Source organism: Haematobia irritans, chromosome 5, assembly GCF_050003625.1.
Source record: "Haematobia irritans isolate KBUSLIRL chromosome 5, ASM5000362v1, whole genome shotgun sequence".
NCBI classification, from domain to species: domain Eukaryota; kingdom Metazoa; phylum Arthropoda; class Insecta; order Diptera; family Muscidae; genus Haematobia; species Haematobia irritans.
Window position 1 is genome coordinate 157,578,158 of NC_134401.1, and position 22,445 is coordinate 157,600,602.

Genomic DNA, 22,445 nt, shown 5'->3' on the forward strand with positions numbered 1-22,445 from the left:
TCACAGCCCAAAATTTTTAATTTGGACGAACAAAAATTGAAGTGGACATTATGACACAAATTGTTTAGAGAACTTTCAATGAGAGCATCTCCCGATTACATCGCCAGTCCCCAAATACCAATTTTTGTGTTTTTTTTTTGTTGACTTGCAACTTACCTTAAGACGATTGCCTAAGAAATGTGCTCTCTCACGCTTCTTAACCATATAATCGGAGGCCATAAGCCATCTGTGTTCTTGACACTCTTCGGTGTAGGGACGTTTGCTGTAATGAAACAAAAATAAATAAATGATTAAAAATCATTCCCCACAACTAAAATCTCCTAAGAATACTTACTGTGGATGACGCTTGAACAAGAACATAATAAATCTTGTTGCCTCTGGAGTCACTTCCTTGTAGAGATTCTCAAATCTATAACGGACAAAGGCAATATTCTGTTTAGTCTCATGCTCATCAACACCACGGAATGGACTGGTGCCAGACAACAAGAGATAGGTTAGGACACCCACTGACCAAATATCAGATTGTGGGAAGACAGGCTCTTCCAATACCATTTCGGGTGCCTGGAAGTCCAAATTGCCACATGGCTTGACGGGAATACCCAATTTGTTGACACGCTTCGTACAACCGAAATCAATCAATTTCACTTGCATGGAACGCACTGAAGCCATGACCACATTGTCGGGTTGTATATTCAAATGGGCAAAGCCACGCCAATGCAAATATTGCAAAGCATCCAACACCTGAAGAATAACGGTGGCTACCATTTGTTCTGTGTATTGATGGCGACTGCTGAAATAGGTTAGAATATCGGCTCCCTGTAGTTTCTCCATAATGAAAATGGCTATGGGAACATTTAGAGGTTTGTAGGCAGCAAAGAGAGCGGGTATACGTTCATGTCTCAAGGTCTTGAAGTTATCGAATTCGGCTACTATGTCTTCTTCATTCTGTTCGTTGATCTCGAAGATTTTGGCTACTACCACGGCGTCACTGGACTTCTGGATACCCTTTACAATGGTGCTGAACTGGCCACGGGCAATTTCTGAGATGAAACTGTATTTCTCATTGACCGAATGATCTGTGACCCAATTTGGAGGTTCCCTCTCACAGTGATAGTCGGTATGGACACGTTCCTCTTCTGGGAATACCTCATGGCCACTCTCGGTCAATTGTTGTAAATGTTTCATGGCCTTGGTAATGTGGATCTTGGCAGCATCCTGGCCACCTGTAGTGGCTGTTATGGGAATTCCCATTTCGCTCCAGCCAATGCGATTGCGGGAAGCCAAACGGAATTGATATTGGGTATTGGGCTGTAGATCATGCACCAAATAGAACTCGTGGTCAATATTATCGGCAATGGTGGTCCAGGCATCCGTATCGGCTCGCTTGTATTGCAAACTGTAGCATAGAACAGAAGTGTGGCCATCATCACGTGGTTGTTTCCAACGCAACAGAATCTCGGTGGCACTGGCGGCAGATATTTCGGGCGAATCTGGAGCATCGGGCAACGTGGCAATGACGACACGACATCTAGCTACAGTCTGGCCAACCTTATTACGAGCCACAGCCTTGTAGACACCCACATCGAATTGCATGGCAGGCTCAAAGCGCAAAATCGAACGACCATCCTCGTCAGTGTGGAACTTAATGCGGGAACTTTCAATCAAAACCATATCATTCTTGAACCATTGGACCAAGGGTTTCGGGTCACCGACAGCAAAACAATGGACATGGGCTGGCTGACCTTCAGTGATGGCCAAGGTTTGGGGCTTCTCACGGAAGAAAGGTGGATATCCTTCACGGCGGGTCTCAATATACGCCTCAGCTTCGGTGTATTCATCCAAGCGAGGTCCCAACTCAGTACGCAGCCGACGAATGCTGTATGAGTCTTGGGCCGAGTACATGCTAATGCGACTGCGTGTGCGTTCGTCATCGATTTCTTCGTCCATGATGTCGGTGAAGCGACGACGTTCACGAATGATGGGCAAAGACCAATCTAAGCATTCATTGGCTGCGAACGAGGGGGAACGGCGGTGAGCCACTTTCATGTATTCACGCAAGCGTACAGGGAAGCTGACGTCACGTAATTGCAGCAAATAGGTATCAGGTCCATATTGATAGCTACAAAGAAAAAGGGCAAACAAAAAGAAAATTCAAATTAAATCTATTCTCTTAGCACAAATCACATCACAAGTAAGCCTGGTAAGCCAAAAGCGTTGCGAAAAATGTCCATTCATAAGCATTTCGAAAGCAGTTTCTAAGCCTTAAGCATTGCGGGGGCGATCCATTCACTTCCCCTTTCTATACTTACTGGCTCTCCGATTGTATAATACCCAATTCATAATCAGGATGCAAGAATTTCGAATATGTCTCCACACGCTTGCTGCGTATTCTGGGCTCTGGTGTACGTTCGGGAGTGTCCTCGGGAGTATATACCATACCGGGAGGATAGACCATTTTTGAAGGATGAGTCCAGCATGTACTCAAACGCCGGCGTCTGAAATAGTGTTTGCACGAGGCATTGGCATACCAATCCCTGAAATCGTTATAATAGTTCCTCAAACGATCGGTCTTAATGAGATATTCATCTTCGGAAGCCTTGCGGTCCAACATAAAGAACCAAGGATGTCTCAAGGCAGTCTTTACATCCATACGCTCCTCGGGACTATAGACAAGTAAGCGTTTAATGAAATCACGACCATCATCAGAGATATGAGTCCAAATGGAATCGCTAAAGTCCCAATGACCTTCCTTGATGCGCTGCAAAGTTTCGCGATCATTGGAGCCGCGGAAGGGATTAAAACCAGAGAGTAGAACATAGGTGATGAGACCCACACTCCACATGTCATGAGAGAAGCTAACGCCCTCCTTGTTAACAACTTCAGGCGAAACATATTCGGGCATACCATAATCCAAGGTAGTCAAGGCATGGGTATGAATACGACGGGCCAAACCGAAATCAGAGATTTTCAAAAAGTCTCCACCTACCACCGAGATCAAAAGGTCCTTGATCTGTAAAGGAGACATAGGAAAATTAGCATTGCAAATCGAGGATAACCTACACCATCAATCTACTCACTGTCAAACCCATATGGCCCACACCAGCCTCATGCATATGTTCCAAACCCCAAAGGGTCTGTCTAATATAATTGGCTATGTCACGTTCTCTAAAGTAGTCACGTTTCAAGAGATTATCACGAACCAATTGACCACCTGCCGCCAATTCCAAAATCAAAGTAACATTCCTGTCCAAGTCATAGGCATCATGTAAACGTATCAAATTCCTATGGTTCAGCATGTTCATCATCTCCAGTTCATTCAACATGAATGGACGAATTTCCGATTTGCCAAACATAATCTTCGCAGCATAATTATCACCTGTGGCACGTTCTACAGCATGGTAAGTAATACCTTGAGTACCACGACCCAATTCATCGCCAATATCATATTTATCCTCGAAACGGAAGTTCTTGGCTCGCACATAGGGATGTCTGCCGTAGGTATTGAAGATGTAGGTATCTTCGTTATCTTCAATGTGGACCATAACCGAAGAGGTTACTGTACCAGCTACATTGCGGGCACTAATGGAATACAAGCCACGATCCTTAAGGATAACATCACTCAATGAGAGAATATATACATTTGGTTCCAAGAAACGCATCTTAATGCGTGTCGATTCGGCCAATGGTTGCCAATCTTTGTACCAGCGAATTTCAGGATGTGGCACTCCCACAATATGGGCCTCAATACGACCATTCTTGCGGGCCATAATAAAGGTCTCCTCGGGGCGCTTAAGGAAACGAGGATGTTCAGCAATTTCCAAACGTACACGTTGGCGTGCTTCACCATGTTCATTGGTGGCCACAGCTTCATACCAGCCAACATCACGATCCAACATTCTACAAGAGATGAAATTCGGATTAGTTGATGAAGGTACGCCTATTAATTGTTGAAAAACTTACTTGTTGACGAACAATGTTGCTTGGCCATTACGAGTGTAACTGTAATCAAATCTGCCGCCAGGTTCAATAAGCATATCATCGAAGTAGTAAGTCATCTTGGGCTTAGGATAACCATACACGTACCAGGTAAGTTCAGCATTATGGCCCTTAACACCATAAGAATGTTCATTTTCACGACGCAAGAACCTGAAAAATTAAGGAAGAATACATCAAAACTAAGAAGCTGGGCCATTCACGAGATCATAAAACAAATTGGGGGACTTCTCTTGATATAGATTGGAAAAATATTCATAGGGAATTGAGATGACCCTGAAGGTAGAATATCGAATTATAGATATTAGAGAGAGCGCGTTTGAAAATCGCGACATCTTGTGTCAGGAGTGAATCGGGACCACGACTACGATTGGGGGGTTTTCTCTTAATATAGATGTAAAAATATTCATAAGGAATTGATATGTTCCTAAAAGTAGAAGATATTCAGGAGAGAGAGAGCGTTTGAAAATCGCGACGTCTTGTTGTCAGCAGATAAATAGGATACACAATTCTTTGGAACCGGAACCGCAACCACGACCACGATCTAATAGTGCTTCATTGGGGGACTTCTCCTGATATAGATTAGTTCAATATCTATAGGGAATTGATATGACCCTAAAAGTTTAAGATATTCCAGAGATAGAGTGTAGGTTAGGTTAGGTGGCAGCCCGATGTATCAGACTCACTTAGACGATTCTGTCCATTGTGCTACCACATTGGTGAACTTCTCTCTTATCACTGAGTGCTACCCAATTCCATGTTAAGCTCAATGACAAGGGGCCTCCTTTTTATAGCCGAGTCCGAACGGCGTTCCACATTGCAGTGAAACCACTTAGAGAAGCTTAGAAACCCTCAGAACTGTCACCAGCATAACTGAGGTGGGATAATCCACCGCTGCAAAACTTTTTGGTGTTCGGTCGTAGCAGGAATCGAACCCACGACCTTGTGTATGCAAGGCGGGCATGCTAACCATTGCACCACGGTGTAATTAGCGTTTGAAAATCGCGACATCTTTTGGTCAGGAGAGAAATTGGATACACAATTCTTTGGAACCGGGACCTCGACTACGATCTAATAGCGCTTCATTGGGTATAGTTCATAGATCACCCCAACGATAGGGTATCCGATTTAAGATATTCCAAAGATAGAGAGAGAGCGTTTGAAAATCTTGACATCTTGTGGTCAGCAGAGAAAGAGGATAAATAATTCTTTGGAACCGGACCGCGACTACGATCTAATAGCTCTTCATTGGGGTATAGTTCATAAATCGCCCCATAGATGGCCCTAAAGGTAGGATATGGGATTTAAGATATTCGAGGGAAAGAAAGTAATTTGCTTTTGAAAATCGCGACATCTTGTGGTCAAGAGAGAAATAGGACCCAAAAAAATTTTGAAACGAGACCACCCACAATCTAACAGCGCTTCATTGGGGGTATAGTTAATAGATCACCCCAAAATACTTACTGTGGAGCTTGAGCCAAACCATCATGAGGAGGACATTCAATATCAAAGTCCTTGGGGAAGTAAGGAGATGTTTCCGGTCTAAAATCAACACCAGGAGCCAAATAAGTATAGCTCTTAGGAGAATCAGGCAACAATTTCGATCTGTAATATGGGTACAAAAAAAAGCATTAATCACATAACTCCAAACAATCTGCCTTGTCTTACCTATAGGTCTGAGCATAAGGACTGGGATCGCTAACACCAAATTTATTCTCAACACGAATCCTGAAACGATAATCTCTGAATGGTTCCAAATCCTTGATGTGACAAGCACAGCTACGGACACCAGTGCGTACAGTTCTCCAATCACCTTCGGGCAAATCCATCATCTCTACTTGATAGGTGACTGGATAGCGGGGCATATTGGGAACCGAAGGTCTCCAGGCCAATTGTAAATAACGATCGGTCATCTTGAGAATGATAGGAGCATCGGGCAAGGGATTAGGAACACCGGTATGCTTATATTTCTTATAGTCACGATATTGATCGGCAAGGGCACCTTGCATGGGACTGTCAATGGCTGCAAACGGATAATAAAGTTAGAACACAGGACTACCAAGGATATCACACACACACTTACTGTCAAACATTAATTCTGCTTCACACTGATCATCACCATGGGGATTGAAAACACGACAACTGTAACGACCCACATCCGATTCATCGGCATTCTTAATACACAAACGCATTAAGCCATTGCCTTCGGTTTCAATGTGGATACGATCGGTGGGGAAAAGTTTTTGGCCATTTTTGAACCACTCAACCTCGGGTCTGGGATAACCAGTGGCCATGGCAGTGAATTTAGCATCCATTCCAGGATAAATATCACAATCACCGATTTTCTTCAAAAATACTGGAGGCTCCGAGCGGGCATGTTTCTTACTGCAAAAAAAAAAAAGAACAAAAATCAAAATTGGGCTTGGTTCCCAAAGAAATGCAATCCTCGCCCTACTTACATTTCATTGACAACATCCAAGCGTCCTTGAGTAATATCCTTACCCTCACGATTGGTGGCAATGCACTTGTAAACACCCTTATCACCATCACCACAATCCCTAACGGTCAATGTATGATGATCACCATCGTGTTTAATGTAGTACTTATCGCCATCCTCGATGGGTTTATCATTGCAATACCAAGCCAGCTCGGGATAGGGAACTCCGGATACGCTAACCGATATTTTGGCATCACCACCGTATACTTGCTGTTGGTCGGTAATCTTTTGTGTGAATACGGGCTTCTTGTAAACCTTACGGACATTGGCATTACATTTGGAAGTGTCCTCACCCAAAGGATTGGCCAACAAACAGCTGTACACACCCGAATCGGAAGTCTCTGCAGGATTAATTATCAACCCGACATGTTTGCCATCACAGGTCATCAAAATACGTTCACTGGGCTGCAGAGGAACACCATCCTTGCTCCAGATAGTCTCAGGCATGGGATTACCCAAGAAGGGTGCTGAGATCGACAATTCTTGACCTTCGTCGGCATTGGCATCACGCAGAGATGAAATAAAACTGGGAGCTTCTTCAGCAGCATTTTCATCGGTAACTGGAGCCACAAAGAGTTTAGCCTTAGAGGCAGCACTGCCCTTGGGATTAGTGGCAATGACTTCATATAGACCGGAATCAGCCACCGAAGGTTTTTCAATGATCATGCTATAGGTGTGATCAGGATTTTCCAAGAGGGCATGACGTTTGTCGGCCGCGGAAATTTCTGTGCCATTGTGGAACCATTTAACCTCGGGTTGAGGATAGGCCAAAACCTTAACGTCCATTTTAACGGGGAAACCTTCAATGCTACGAGCATCCTTCAATTCAGCAACAAATTCTGGTACAGTTTCCTTGGGCAAGACTTGGACTTTGGAAACGCCCACCAATTCACCGCCCTTGTTGCTGATGACGCACTTGTAGATACCAGCATCTTGGGGTGTGGTGGCATCAATACTGAAAGCCAAACACAGACATAGATAAATCCCTGAAATCCTCGATCTACTCGTAGTTTGGGAAGTATACTCACGCAATACCAATTTGACCATTGGGATTATTGATGAAATTAATGGCCTTGCTGGGATGTAATTGTACACCATCTTTGTACCATTTAATTTCGGGAGCAGGGAAACCATTAACCTTAGCATTCAATTTCAAGGGTTCGCCAACTGTGAGTTTTTGATCTCCAATGGGTTCTACAAATGTGGGACTCAATGGTTTAGCTGGAAAGGAAAGATGGATCAAGAATTAATACATGCGAAGAAGTCCATGAAACTAGGAATATAAGGCAACTTAGGTTAGGTACAGTGGCAGCCCAACATTTCCGGTTCACTTACAGCCTCATATCCGAAACGAATGCTTTCGTTCGACTAAAATGTCCAAAACAGCCGAATTTATAAAAGAAAATCAGCCATTCTTGGGATTTCAGTAGAACCCAAACTTTCGTTTCGGATATAAGAAATTGGCTATTAGACTTTTCAGTTGTAATAGCACTAGCGGTAAACTCCTCTCTTATCATATCACATTTATAGGTTAACACCCAAGGAGACATACATAGTTAACAAATTCTACCTGAATTCCTTTTTTAGCATAGTCAATACAAACCTCCCTGGCTACGTTTAAGGATATAAAGCCGTATGCCCATATAGGAACAACGAAAAATCGGTAGGGCAAAAAGATACGGAAAGATGACAAAACGTAGCGGGAAACCCCGAATACTATCAATCCCAGGGAGTGAGAGCAGACAATACGAACTATCTTTCCTGAAGTTTAGAATAGGCAAGTTCAAAAGGCTGAGTTAAAGCTATTGGTCGCAAATATTGGATTGTTGGCCAGGGAGATCATCGGAATACTATGACGCGTTGTGAGCGAGAGCGTATCCGGGATATCGCTGAAGGAATATAGGATAAAAATTCTGATGTTACCGAACTCCTCTCTTATCATTGAGTGCTGCCCGTTTCTATGTTGAGCTCAATGACAAGGGATCTTAATTTTATAGCCCAGTCCGAACAGAATTTCACATGGCGGTGAAACCACTTAGGGAACCTTTGAAACACTTGGAAATGTCACCAGCATTACTGAGAGGAGCTAATCCACCGCTGAGAAACTTTTTGGTTGATCCCATGACCTATTCCCTATTTTATTCCCCAACCAACTTACGTGTTACAGCTACAGCACACAAAGCCACCTTCTTGCCATGTTCATTGGTAATGGCCAATTTGTAAGCACCCGAATCGTTGGGTGTACATTCCTCGATTTCCAATTTGCACAAACCCTCAGGAGTGGTGGTGATTTTAATACTAAAACAAAAATATTTACTAATTGATCTTTTTACCCATAAATTGCTAACTTACTGTTCACTAGGTTTAACTTCCTCATTATCCTTGAACCATTGGATAACAGGCAAAGGACTACCATCGACAACACATTGCAAAGTCAAAGGTTCAGTTTGATGGACCTCCTTGGTGGGTTCCAGATTCTTAACGAACATGGGAGCCATATCCAAGAGAGTGAGTTTGAAGGGACCCTCAGTGGTACCAATATCATTGGTAGCCACGGCAGCATACTGAAATCGAAGAAAATGGGAGAAAATTGCATACCTCCTGGTTTTTCAACGATATTGCCAATTTCGCTACTCACCTTTCCAATATCGCTCATTCTGAAATGTAAAACCTCTAATTCACTGGCAATTTGATCACTGGCCACAACATTTTCCTTAATGCGATATAGATTTTCACCACTAGCCTTATCGGTGGCTTTCTCATCAATTGCTTTGCCATCCTTGGTCCATTGTACCTTGGGCAAGGGAACACCATGGACAACAACTTGGGTTAAGGCAGGATGATAGTCGTGGACCACCTTATCCTCAGGTGGGGTAATGAAGGTAGGCTTCTCAACTAGAAAGAAAAATTTATTATTTCGGAGTACGAAGAAATTAATTTCAATATACTCACCATGAACATTGAGTTTAAAGTCCTGGGCTGTGGTACCCTCATTGTTAACCGCTGTCAAGGTATAGGTACCCACATCGTTCGATGCCACCGATTGGAAGACCAAACGATATTTGTTGGCATCAACATCGGCAATAACTTCACAATTTTCATTATTGCACAAATTTTCGTTGCCACGGCTCCAAGTGACTTTAGGCTTAGGATTGGCCTTGACCACAACATCAAAGCAAACAGTTTGACCAGGCATGCAGCCTTGATCCTTGAGACCAATAATTTCAGGTTTCGATAGGACATCAGCATAACAGCCAACATTAACTTTGCCAAATTTATTTTCCAATTGTAATTCATAACGGCCATTATCCTCGTGGACAGCTAAAATTAAGAAAAAAAATTGAAATTCATTACATCGGAAAATAATTCGATTACAGCCAACGAAATTTTCCAACACTGAATTTTATTGGGGCTATGCTTATTGGAAAATACGAAACTTCCAATTTGGATAGTTTGTGTCCGTCCATCATTCAGTTGTAGTTACTAATTCGTTTCGTTTGTCCCAATACTTACTCGAGTCAATATTTAATGTGCAGGTATATTCCACCAAGCCATGTTGCAATTCCTTCTTGTTCACACTCAATTTTATGTGTTCATGATTACTGTCAATTGGTTTACCATCCTTAAGCCAAACCATTTTGGGTTCTGGGTCAGCAGTGAAGACAACTGGCAAACTAAGGGGTTTACCCTTATGAGTGCTAATGTCACTGAGGCCCTTTTTGACAATGGGTTTGCGATATTCAGCAATGCCTGGAAAGAAGAAAAGTTGGGGAATCATAATAAGGTTTAAGGAAATTTTATAGTTCTAACGGATCACCCTTAACCTAGACGTTCGCGATACGTAGCTCAATTCATAGACGCCGAGCGAAATTAATTAAGTAGCCTTCGTTTTAAGACATTGAAAGCACTGTTTGGCTTCACTGATTGTTATTGATACGTACACACACACATACTCGCGGACGGAAATGTCAAAATTATCAACGATACCCAAACCAGCGATCAAATTTAATTTGGACATCTTCAGATCCATTTTAATTGATTTTAAGAGATCAATTAATTCCACTGTTGTTATGTAAGTAAATTCATCTCACATTTTGAGGTTATGTAATACACCCAGAGAGAGACGTAGATAACAAATTCAGGTATTCCTTCTTGAGCATGGTCAATATAAACCTCTCGGACTAAGTTTAAGGATAGGCAGTTGTATGCCCATATTGGAACAGCGAGAAATCGGCAGAGCAAAAAGATACGGAACAATGACAGGACGTCGCGAGGAAACCCGAATGCTCGCAATCCCAAGGAGTTAGGGTCGGACAATATGAAGTACCCTCCTGAAATTTAGAATATGTAAGCTCAAAAGATCTCACACAGGCTAAGTTGTTGGTCGCTAATATTCGATTGTGGACCAGGGAGAACATAGGAATACTATGACGCGAATTGAAAGAGAGCTGATCCAGGACATCACTGAAGGAATATAAGTTGAAAATTCTGATGCTACCGAAGGTAAGCATAAAGTCTTTGAGGCTTTATTTAAAGGAATGATCTTTAGACATAAATACAGGATGGAAGAATAGGTAGAAGAATGTTGACAAGACATCACGTAGGACAGGCACACAGTACGAACTAGCTCCCTGAGAGAACATTGAAGGTACAGGGAGCCATGCAGGCTGAGTTAAAGATGTTGGTCGCATAAAGTGGAATGTGAACCAGGTAAATCGTCGGAAGAATTATTGGGAGACACGAGGCTAGAGATCTAATGAAGGAAAGTCACATGTATATATCGACTGGAGGGTCCAATAATTAACTATAATCCCAACTTCAGCATGCGCACTATTGATTAAGTCCACGAGGGCAGGCAATACCAACTACCTTCCTGAAGGTTAGAATATGCAAGTTCAAAAGATCTGCCACAGACTGACTTAAAGGTGTTGGACGCACATATTAGATTGTGGACCAAGGAGAGAATCGGAATACAATGACGCGATGTTAGCGAGAGCAGAACGGGGATATCACGGAAGGAAAGTAAGTTGAAAATTTTGATGCTGCAGGATCGACGAATATGTAGAAGGACGTCGACAAGATATCCACAGAAAAACTCGAAGGACACCAATCTCAGGGAGTAATAGCCACACGCTACGAACTAGATCCCTGAATTTTAGAACATGTAAGGTTCGCAGAGCCCATGCATGCTGAGTTAAATATGTTGGTCGCATATACAGGAATGTGGACCATGTAAATCATCGAAAGAATGGTTGAGTGGCCCAACGACGCCAAAAAACTAATTATGGAGAGTAAAGGCGACGATTGATAGGACAAGAAGAGTGACATGTATACATCGACTGGAGAATCTTTAGTTCACTTTAAACCCAACTTCAGCATGGGCTTAATCGATAAATTCCACGAGGATTGATTTAAAGTAATGAGCGTTGAACACAAATAAAGTATCGAGGAACAGGTAGAAGGTCGGGAAAATCCGAACAATATCCATCCCAGGGAGTGACGGAAACACACTACGAATTATTTTCCTGAAGTTTTGAACATGAAAGGTCCAAAATGCCCACGCAGGATGAGTTAAAGATGTTGGTCGCATATACTGGAATGTGGACCGGGTATATCGTCGAAAGAATGTTTGGCAGGCCCAACGAGGCAAGAGAACTAATGAAGGAGAATAAATCGACGATTATAGGACAAGAAGAGTCATATGTATACATCGACTGGGGGTTCCTATAATTCACTTTTAACCCAACTTCAGCATGCGTACTATGGATTAAATCCCCGAGGATTGATTTAAATGATTTAGCGTTAGACACAAATAGAGGATCGGGGAACAAGAGTGACGGGAACACTGTACAACTTAAGTTTAGAACTTGTCCAAGAGTCCTAAGGCCCACGTAGGCTGAGTTAAATATATTGGTCGCACCTATTGGATTGTGAACCAGGTAGAGCATTGGAGTGTCATGACGAGATGCGAACGAGAGCAGAACCAGGGAATAACTGAACGAAAGTAATGTGAGAATTCTGTTGCTTTCGGTAGTTGAGTATTCTATATTCAGGGTACACAATATCTATAGAGTCCACGAGGCTTAATTTAAAGGAAAGAGCTTTAGACATAAGTACAGCATCGAGGAATATATAGAAAGTCGGAACGTGACAATGACGGAAATTCCGACCGACATCAATTCCAGGGAGTGACGGGCACTCAGTACGGACCATCTTCCTGAAGTTTAGAACATACAAAGTCCATAGAGTCCACGCAGGCAGAGTTAAAGGTGTTGGTCACACATCTCCCTTTTTATTAGGTTTTATACTGCGTTTCTAAGTCACTATATATGGCTGTCACGTTTGGTGAACAATCGAGAACCACTAAAATTAATAGGATAAATAGGACGACAAGCCCTGTGAGGACCACAGCCATTGCCGCTGTAGAGCTACTGATGGGAGGCTGCCCACTCAATTTGCACATAAACAAAATAACAGAGGGGACGCTCACAAGACTTAAAAGCTCAGATATCATGAAAAGCCGAAATTTAATGTACCAAGTATGGAAGAGTGGGAAGAAAGGAAGTTACCGTTCGGATAACTGGTAAGGGAATTTCTACAGCCACAAAAGCTGCTGAGTCGCTGAGGATGAGGCCGTTATTTAAAAGCGATATCAGCTTTTTTCTTCGACAGCCAAGTTCTCACTCGACAGTATATTGTACCTCTATTTTGGGGACCTTTGCTGGCAAAGGAGGGCGCTCGTGGAAAGAATAATGTACTTAAAACCATGAAGTGATGCGAACGAGAGCAGAACCAGGGAATAACTGAACGAATGTACTATGTGGATTCTAATGCTTTCGGTAGTTGAGTATTCTATATTCAAGGTACACAAGCCGAAATTTATTGTACCAAGTATGGAAGAGTGGGAAGAAAGGAAGTTATGTTTCGGATACCTGTTAATGGAATATCTATAGACAAAAAAGCTGTTGAGTCATTGAGAATGAGGCCGTTATTTAAAAGCGATATCAGCTTTTTCATCGACAGCCAAGTTCTGACTCCAGGGTATAATGTACCTCTATTCTAGGGACCTCTGGGCACTGTGGAATAATGGGAAATGAAAATGCAGATGTGCTGGCAAAGGAGGGCGCTCGTGGAAAGAATAATGTACTTAAATATATTTTTCTTCCGCTGTCTTTATATCTTTACAGGAGGCATGTCGAATATGATGAACTATGGGTAGGGCATTGGTTCTCCTCGAAAAATTTGCTAGAAAACCAAGTTGATGTGGGACATAAAGATCCATAGGAATAGGCATAATAAGATAGTGTCGGAACCCTGAAGTTGCGGAAGGTTCGTACTACTTCTTGTATCAGTGTCCAGCATTATCCTTCAAAAAAGAAACTGGACTCCTTTTTCCTTTAGGCCCCCCGATCTGCATGAGTGTAGCGTAAAGAACATACTCGCCTTTGGCAGGGCCTAGTTGGACGTTTTAAGAACCTTTAAAGAAGACTGGTAAATGGAAGTTCTTGAGCAAATTTCACCTCCCGAAGAATAAGATGAGAAAATTACCTCGAGGATTGACAATGAACCTTTAGTGGTCCATCAACTCCATTTCAAAATTGGTGTCACCCTCTACAACCTAAACTAACCTATTGGATTGGTGAACAGAATGATAGGAAAACTAAGAGGGAGACCAAAGGAGGCCTTACAAATTTTTAAGGAGATTAATCAACGAATATAAGGACAAGTAGAGTCACAGTTATACCTCGACTTGAGGATCCTATAATTCACATTTTTAACCAAACTGAACCCATGATCCATGAGATGGCAAAGAAATCCAGAGTGCTCTCAGCCAGCTTCCCGAAAAAAAACTAGTTTCATACTGCGATCTAAGATTTTAAGGTGATCATGTCAAAAACAATTCACTTACCTTGCAAGGAGAGAACACCTTGATGGATCTTCTCACCCACTTTGTTCTTAATGACAACTTTATAGGTGCCAGCATCTTCCAATTTCAAGGATTTCTTTTCCAAACGATATTTATCCTGGAAGAACAAAAGAACAGAAAATCATAAATAAATAAATTCTCTCCAAAGAATATTTCCACACTTACTCCTTCCACAATAAGAGCTGTATTGACATCCTCTTTAATTTCCTTGCCATCCTTATACCAAATGGCTTCTGGTTTTGGTATACCATGAGCAATGACTTCATATTTCAAAGGCACCGACTCGAAACTATTTTGTTCAAAGATATCAACATGATCGATTTCAGGTTGAGCTAAACGACACAAAATAAAAAGATTATGGTCGCTTTCATTCTCTATTATGGTCTCATTTCCAAAACTTACTCAATACATTAACCTGGCACTTGGATATACTTTCGCCGACATTATTCTTGGCCCGTACTTCATAGACACCAGTATCCTGGACTTTGCACAAGTTCAAGGTCAAGTTATATTCCTCATAGCGTTTAGAGTCATGGATGATCTTCAATCGAGCATCAGCTGAGCATTCTTGGCCATTCTTATACCATTTGACTGTGGCCTCAGGTTCCGAATAGATTTCGGATTCCAAAGTGAAGGACTTACCTTCTTCAACTTCAATGTCCTTCAATTGTTTCTTAATCTTGGGTTTGCCTTTATTGAGAGAAATTACGGTCAATCAAATGATTCTTTTGGAAAAAGATCTAATTCCCCCAATTTATCCTTTACCCCATACTTACAGTTCACAGTGACCACACATTCCTGTTGCAATTTACCATAGTCATTCATAATGACCACACTGTAAGTACCTTGCAAAGCGGTAGTGGCCTCTTTCATGATCAATTTGTATTCATTGCCGCCATCTTCTTGACGACGGAACTCCTTACGCTTCTCATCGATTTCAATGCCATCGATGAACCATTTGATTCCGGGTTTGGGATAGGCATCAACGGCCACATTCAATGTGACATCGGTATCACCCTCGGTAATTATGAGGTTCTTCAAACTCTTGGTAATCTCTGGAGTACATTTGATCAGCAATTTTGTCTTACTAGTTGAGGAACCATGCTCGTTCTCAGCCTTGACTGAATATTCACCAGCATCGACCCGTGTCACTCCAGTTATTTTCAGAGTGTAGGCATTGCCATCGGAAGATACCGAATATTTGGTATTCGTGACATTGATTTCCTTGCCGTCCTGGTACCAGGTTAACTTTGCGTCAGGGAAGGCATCCACGCGACAGGTCATAATAACGGTTTCTTTTTCACCGTGAATGTATTCCTCTTCCAAAGACTTGACAAATTCAGGCTTGGAATGGACTGTTACATTCCAGTATTCTGAGGTTTGGCTCAACTCATTGGTAGCCCTCAAGGAGTAGCTGCCAGCCTGAGACAATTTGATTTCCTTAACTTCAATGGTTATCTTCTCGGTACTCTTGCCCACATTCACTGCGGACATCTTAATGTTCTTCTCCTCGGTAATGTCCTTACCATTGTTGGTTAGATTCAAAATGGGTTTGGGACTACCCTCAACCTCTACCTCAATTTTAACAGTCTCCTTGACATGGCAGACAACATCCTTGACCTTTTTGATCTTCGGTGGTGCCTTAACGACCAAGCTAATCTCTGAAGTGTCTTCACCCAATTCATTCATGGCATGAATGGTATAGATGCCAGCATCATCGGTGGTGGCGTTCTTGATCAACAGAGACATGCTCTCATCACTCTCGTACAAGAACTTGTGGCGATCATCCAATTCAACCACCTGGCCTTCGTGTTTCACCTGGACGGCTGGTTTGGGGAAACCCTTGCATTGCATTTCCAAAATGGCAGTGCCTCCAACGTGCGTATTAGCTTCACGGTGCTCAATGATCAGGGTGGGCTTCTCTGGTTCCCGATATAATGTTTGAACAGATCCTTGAACCGAAAGCTCAGCACTGCAGGAGATATTACCAGTAGAGGTTTGTGCAACACAAGTATAGATACCAGCATCCTCGGGTTTGACATGTTGGAATACCAGGGCCAAGGAATCTTCGTCTTCGCCGAACAAAACTTTAAAACGTTCTTCGGGATCAAATGGAGCACCATTGCGTTTCCAGGTAAATTCGGGCTTTTCACCAGGCTGGAGAATTTGGCCAGCCAAAGAGCCGAAGGGATTTTTGTCCTCTACGAAAGCAAGAGACCCAGATTATTAGCCACAAATATAGAGATCAAAATGTCCAAGGTAATAACTTACCCACAGTGGTTACTTGAGCCTCGCAAAGAGCTTCACCAAACTTATTGACAGCCTTGCATTGATAGGTGCCAGCATCTTCCTTCATGACTTCATTGATAACCAATTCATAATAGCCCAAGTAGTCCTTCTCTCGTACAATATGAATACGATCGGATTCTACGATTTCCTTGTCATCCTTAAAGCTACAGAAAGGAGATGGAATCACTAACACATCATCCTCAAGATTGATTATTTGCAGTATACTTACAATTGCACCTTGGGCTTGGGATCGCCCATCAATTTGATTAAGAAGCGGAATTGTGTAAATTCCAACATCTCGGCATCCTTAAGGCTGCAAAGGAAGACAGGAGCCACATTTGTTTGGCTTTCATCGTGACCGGTAACTAAGGATGAAATGCGAAAGATGAGAAATAATTAATAAAGACGATTCCAGCTATTTATTTCACTCCATTTAAATATGTAAACACAACCATAGAGATAGGCGAAGGATTTTTCCGCGACGACCAAGCGTAATAAGCTTTCCTCTTTTCTTTTTTTCGAGAGTTTTTCATGTCAATAAAGCATTTTTTTTAATAATCAACATTGGAGTTGAATAAAAACGTATTATGTTTTGTTATTTATTGAGTTATTTCAAGAAAAAAGAATTTCCACGTGGCTAGGCAACGATAATGACTGGTGAGGAGTACAAAAATTTGATCTTCGATGGCAACACTATATCATTTTCAGCCAAGGAATTAGAATAGATATTCCGTCCACTGTTGCCAACGTCGGTAGAATTCTACCAAAAATGGTAGGTTTAACATATATTCCTCTCCAAAAATTTTCTGTATAAATAAAATGTTGACAAAAATAAAATTTTGACAAAATTTTCTAAAGAAATAAAATTTTGACAAATTTTATGACAAAATTTTATATAGAAATGAAATTTTCACAAAATTTTCTATAGAAATAAAATTTTGACAAAGTTTTCTATAGAAATAAAATTTTGACAAAATTTTCAACTAAAATAAAATTTGACAAAATTTTCTATAAAAATAAAATGTTGACAAAGTTTTTTATAAAAATAAAGTTTTGACAAAATTTTCTGTAGAAATGAAATCTTGACAAAATTTTCTATAGAAATAAAGTTTTGAAAAAATTTTCTACACTACATTTTCTACAATAAAATTTTGGCAAAATTGTCAACTAAAATAAAATTTGACAAAATTTTCTATAAAAATAAAATTTTGAAAAAATTTTCTACACAAATAAAATGTTGACAAAATTTTGTATAGAAATAAAATTTTGGCCAAATTTTCTATAGGAATAACATTTTGGCAAAATTTTCTACAGCAATAAAATTTTGGCAACATTTTCAACTAAAATAAAATTTTACAAAATTTTCTATAAAAATAAAATTTTGACAAAATTTACTATACAAATAAAATTTTTACAAAATTTTCTATAGAAATAAAATTATAAAAATTTTTTTTTTTGACAACATTTTCAATAGAACTAAATCTTGACAAAATTTTCTAAAGAAATACAATTTTTGAAAAATTTTGACAAAATTTTCTATAGAAATAAAGTTTTGAAAAAATTTTCTACACAAATAAAATTTTGACAAAATTTGCTATAGAAATAAACTTTTGGCAAAATTTTCTATAGAAATAAAATTTTGGCAAAATTTTCTATAGCAATAAAATTTTGGCAAAATGTTCAACTAAAATAAAAGTTGACAAAATTTTCTATAAAAATAAAATTTTGAAACAGTTTTCTACACAAATAAAATTTTGACAAAATTTTCTATAGAAATAAAATTTTGACAAAATTTTCTATAGAAATAAAATTTTGACAAAATTTTCTATAGAAATAAAATTTTGGCAAAATTTTCTATAGCAATAAAATTTTGGCAAAATTTTCAATTAAAATAAAATTTTACAAAATTTTCTATAAAAATAAAATTTTGACAAAATTTACTATAGAAATAAAATTTTTACAAAATTCTCTATAGAAATAAAATAGTAACAACATTTTTTTGACACCATTTTCAATAGAAATAAAATCTTGACCAGATTTTCTAAAGAAACACATTTTTTGAGAAATTTTCTATAGATATACAATTTTGATAAAATTAAAATTTTTTATAGAAATAAAATTTTGACAAAATTTTCTATAGACATAAAATTTTGACAAAATCTTCAATAGAAATAAAATTTTGAAAAATTTTCTATGGAAATAAATTTCTGACAAAATTTTCTATAGAAATAAAATTTTGACAAAATTTTCTATAGAAATAAAATTTTGACAAAATCTTCTATAGAAATAAAATTTTGACAAAATTTTCTATAGAAATAAATTTCTGACAAAATTTTCTATAGAAATAAAATTTTGACAAAATTTTCTATAGACATAAAATTTTGACAAAATCTTCTATAGAAATAAAATTTTGACAAAATTTTCTATAGAAATAAATTTCTGACAAAATTTTCTATAGAAATAAAATTTTTACAAAATTTTCTATAGAAATAAAATTTTTACAAAATTTTCTATAGAAATAAATATTTTACAAAATTTTCTATAGAAATAGAATTTTGACAAAATTTTCTATAGAAATAAAATTTTGATAAAATTTTCTATAGAAAAAATTTTGACAAAATTTTCTATAGAAATAGAATTTTGACAAAATTTTCTATAGAAATAAAATTTTGATAAAATTTTTACAAAATTTTCTTTAGAAATAAAATTTTGACAAAATTTTGTATAACAATAATAATGTATAAAATGTATAAAAATGTTGATGTATAAAAATGTTGACAAAATTTACTATAGAAATAGAATTTTTACAAAATTTTCTATAGAAATAAAATTAATACAAAAAATTTTCTATAGAAATGAAATTTTGACAAATAAAATTATATAATTATATTAAGAAATACATTTTTTGAAAAATTTTCTATATAAATAAAATTTTGATAAATTTTCCTATAGAAATAAAATTGTTACAAAATTTACTATAGAAATAAAATTTTGACAAATAAAATTATAGAAAAAAAATGTCAAAATTTTCAATAGAAATAAAATCTTGACAAAATTTTCTAAAGAAATAAATTTTGTGAAAAATTTTCTATAGAAATAAAATTTTGAAAAAATTTTCTATAGAAATAAAATTTTGATAAAATTTTTACAAAATTTTCTATAGAAATAAAATTTTGACAAAATTTTGTATAACAAAAAATTTTGACAAAATTTTGTGTAACAATAAAATTTTTACAAAATTTTCCATAGAAATAAAATGTTGACAAAATTTACTATAGAAATAAAATTTTTACAAAATTTTCTATAGAAATAAAATTAATACAAAAAATTTTCTATAGAAATGAAATTTTGACAAATAAAATTATATAATTATATTAAGAAATAAATTTTTTGAAAAATTTTCTAAAGAAAAATTTTCTATAGAAATAAAATTTTTACAAAATTTTCTATAGAAATAAAATTTTTACAAAATTTTCTATAGAAATAAACTTTTAGAAATTTTTCCTGTAGAAATTAAATATTGAAAAAATTTACTATAGGAATAAAATCTTGGCATAATTCTCTAAAGAAATAAATTTTTTGAAACATTTTCTATAGAAATTAAATTTTTGATAAAATATTCTATAGAAATAAATGGCAAAATTTTCTGTAGAAATAAAATTTTGACAAAAATTTTCTATAGAAATAAAAATTTGATAAAATTTTCTATAGTAATAAAATTGTTAAAAAAAAATTCTATAGAAATAAAATCTTGATAAAATTTTCGATAGAAATACAATTTTGACAAAATTTTCTATTGAAATAAAATTTTGACAAAATTTTCTTTAGAAATAAAATTTTGCCAAAATTTTCTATAGAAATAAAATTTTGACAAAATTTTCTATAGAAATAAAATTTTGACAAAAATTTCTAAAATTTTGAAAAAAATTTCTATACAAATAAACTTTTGGAAATTTTTTCTATAGAAATAAAATTTTGGCAAAATTTTCAACAAAAATAAAATTTTGACAAAATTTTCTATAGAAATAAAATTTTCCAAATAAGATTATTTTATTTTTTTTTTTTTTGCTTCCCATACAAAATCCACGTAAACAAGTGTTCACCTATCGCTATGGTTATATTTAACAAACTAATGAATAAATTTCGGTTGCCAAAAACAGGGTGGCACAGCTGAAGTTTCTATCTTACTTAGCTAGTCATACCACAATATTCCTTTTGAATATGCGAAACTGGATGTTAATTTTTATTAAACCAACTTACCTTGACCTACGGCCAATTGAGCGGTGCAAGTGGTAATTTCGGCGCCAGTGCTAGCCTTGGCAGTATAGGAACCAGTATCACGTTCACTGCAATTTTTAATGTCCAAACGATATGAATTCATTGGAGCTTCAGTTTGCACAATGCGATCGGCTAATACGTCATCCAAGGGTTTGTTATCTTTTAGCCAAGTTACTTTGCCGGGTTTTTCTTTGTATTGAATTTCAAAATGGGCAGGTTCGCCAGCTAAACAAATCAAAGGGAGAGCGACAACAAAACAAGAGAAAAAAAGAGAGAGAGGAAAATATTAAAAATCGTCTATTCGTTACCATGATAGATGGCAACACTGGATATCTACAGCATTATAGCACTACAGTTTTGTTCTCATTTTCTTTTTTATAAACGAACACAATTTACGTTTCATGCCATTGTGTGTCTTGTTGATATGAACAAAAATCAAAAAAAAAATCAAATGAACAAATAACAAAAATACAACTTTGTGACAAAAAAAAAATTGTTTCTCTTTTTTTTTGGAGACCACTTACGTTGAACCTGTACACATCGTAGCATACGGATGACAACAGGTTTCTCAATTGATTTGGGTGCACGGCCCTCCATCATTAAGGATGTGGTGGAGCGTGCTCCGATGGTTCTATTAGATGCTACAGATAAACGGGAATAAGGACGATCTTCTAATTGACTGTCAGGACGTAGTGTTAATGTAGTAGTGCTTCCAACTAATGCATTTCTTGGTGCCTTTAATGCATCTACATCAGCTATACTATCGTACGAAGCGCCTCTCGAAAAATCGCGTGGTCTACTGCCTTCGCATTGTTGAAGGGCAGTAAGGCCAGGCGATTGGCGCAATCGAGTCAAACGATCAATCGATCATTCACAGCAATAACACACAGCAATCGAAGCAGCGGAGCCATTAGCATAAGCCATAAGGATATGATTGTGTTTCGTAACATGCCCGAGCAGTAATGATTCGGGAACGGGATCGTGATTGTGTTGGTGCATAAATTTTGTTTTGGTGATATTGGCAGCGTGATGATTTTTTTAGCGGTGGCATGGGATAATTTTGAAAAAATATTGTTTTTTTTTTTGTGGGGGAAAAAGAATAATAGAGAAAAGAAAGCTTAAGGTTAGATTTTAGATTTATGAAAAATTTTACATTTATTGACATTCATTACGAAATAGTTTACGCTCAAGAAACCAACAAAAAATTACTCAAAAAAACATATAGAATGACATTGAAGATCTTCACATATCTTTCACAAACATACAAGGACATTTCAAAGAAAATATAACAAATGTTGAAATATAAAAATTAAAAAAAAACTTTGACTAGAATGCCTAAAGAAACAATTAAATGCGAAATGTTATAATCAGCTATCCACAGCTGATTGCTGAAAACTCCATTTAAATGTCAAATACCCTATATTGACAATTGACAAGTTCGATGTATTTTTTTTTTTTTTT

The 22,445-nt window shown here is 37.7% G+C and overlaps 1 protein-coding gene across 4 annotated transcripts in view; it reads right to left on the reverse strand.

Annotated features, from left to right (window-relative positions):
• The window catches only part of Obsc (Obscurin), a 109,988-nt gene that overhangs the window by 1,216 nt on the left and 86,327 nt on the right, over positions 1-22,445 (reverse strand). For 2 of the 4 annotated variants that reach the window (XM_075313169.1, XM_075313170.1), the window contains 23 exons: positions 21,509-21,787; positions 20,967-21,209; positions 16,936-17,071; positions 16,689-16,870; positions 15,194-16,618; positions 14,820-15,107; positions 14,583-14,749; positions 14,400-14,514; positions 10,004-10,240; positions 9,443-9,811; positions 9,129-9,385; positions 8,843-9,054; positions 8,649-8,788; positions 7,519-7,711; positions 6,453-7,445; positions 6,077-6,378; positions 5,662-6,016; positions 5,458-5,598; positions 3,961-4,146; positions 3,078-3,897; positions 2,310-3,010; positions 335-2,119; positions 157-262 (listed from right to left, as the gene is read on the reverse strand). In XM_075313169.1, the coding sequence (XP_075169284.1) occupies positions 157-262; positions 335-2,119; positions 2,310-3,010; positions 3,078-3,897; positions 3,961-4,146; positions 5,458-5,598; positions 5,662-6,016; positions 6,077-6,378; positions 6,453-7,445; positions 7,519-7,711; positions 8,649-8,788; positions 8,843-9,054; positions 9,129-9,385; positions 9,443-9,811; positions 10,004-10,240; positions 14,400-14,514; positions 14,583-14,749; positions 14,820-15,107; positions 15,194-16,618; positions 16,689-16,870; positions 16,936-17,071; positions 20,967-21,209; positions 21,509-21,787 (9,632 nt within the window). The remainder of the gene's footprint in view (positions 1-156; positions 263-334; positions 2,120-2,309; positions 3,011-3,077; positions 3,898-3,960; positions 4,147-5,457; positions 5,599-5,661; positions 6,017-6,076; positions 6,379-6,452; positions 7,446-7,518; positions 7,712-8,648; positions 8,789-8,842; positions 9,055-9,128; positions 9,386-9,442; positions 9,812-10,003; positions 10,241-14,399; positions 14,515-14,582; positions 14,750-14,819; positions 15,108-15,193; positions 16,619-16,688; positions 16,871-16,935; positions 17,072-20,966; positions 21,210-21,508; positions 21,788-22,445) is intronic. The other 2 variants (XM_075313171.1, XM_075313172.1) reach the window with 2 other exon arrangements.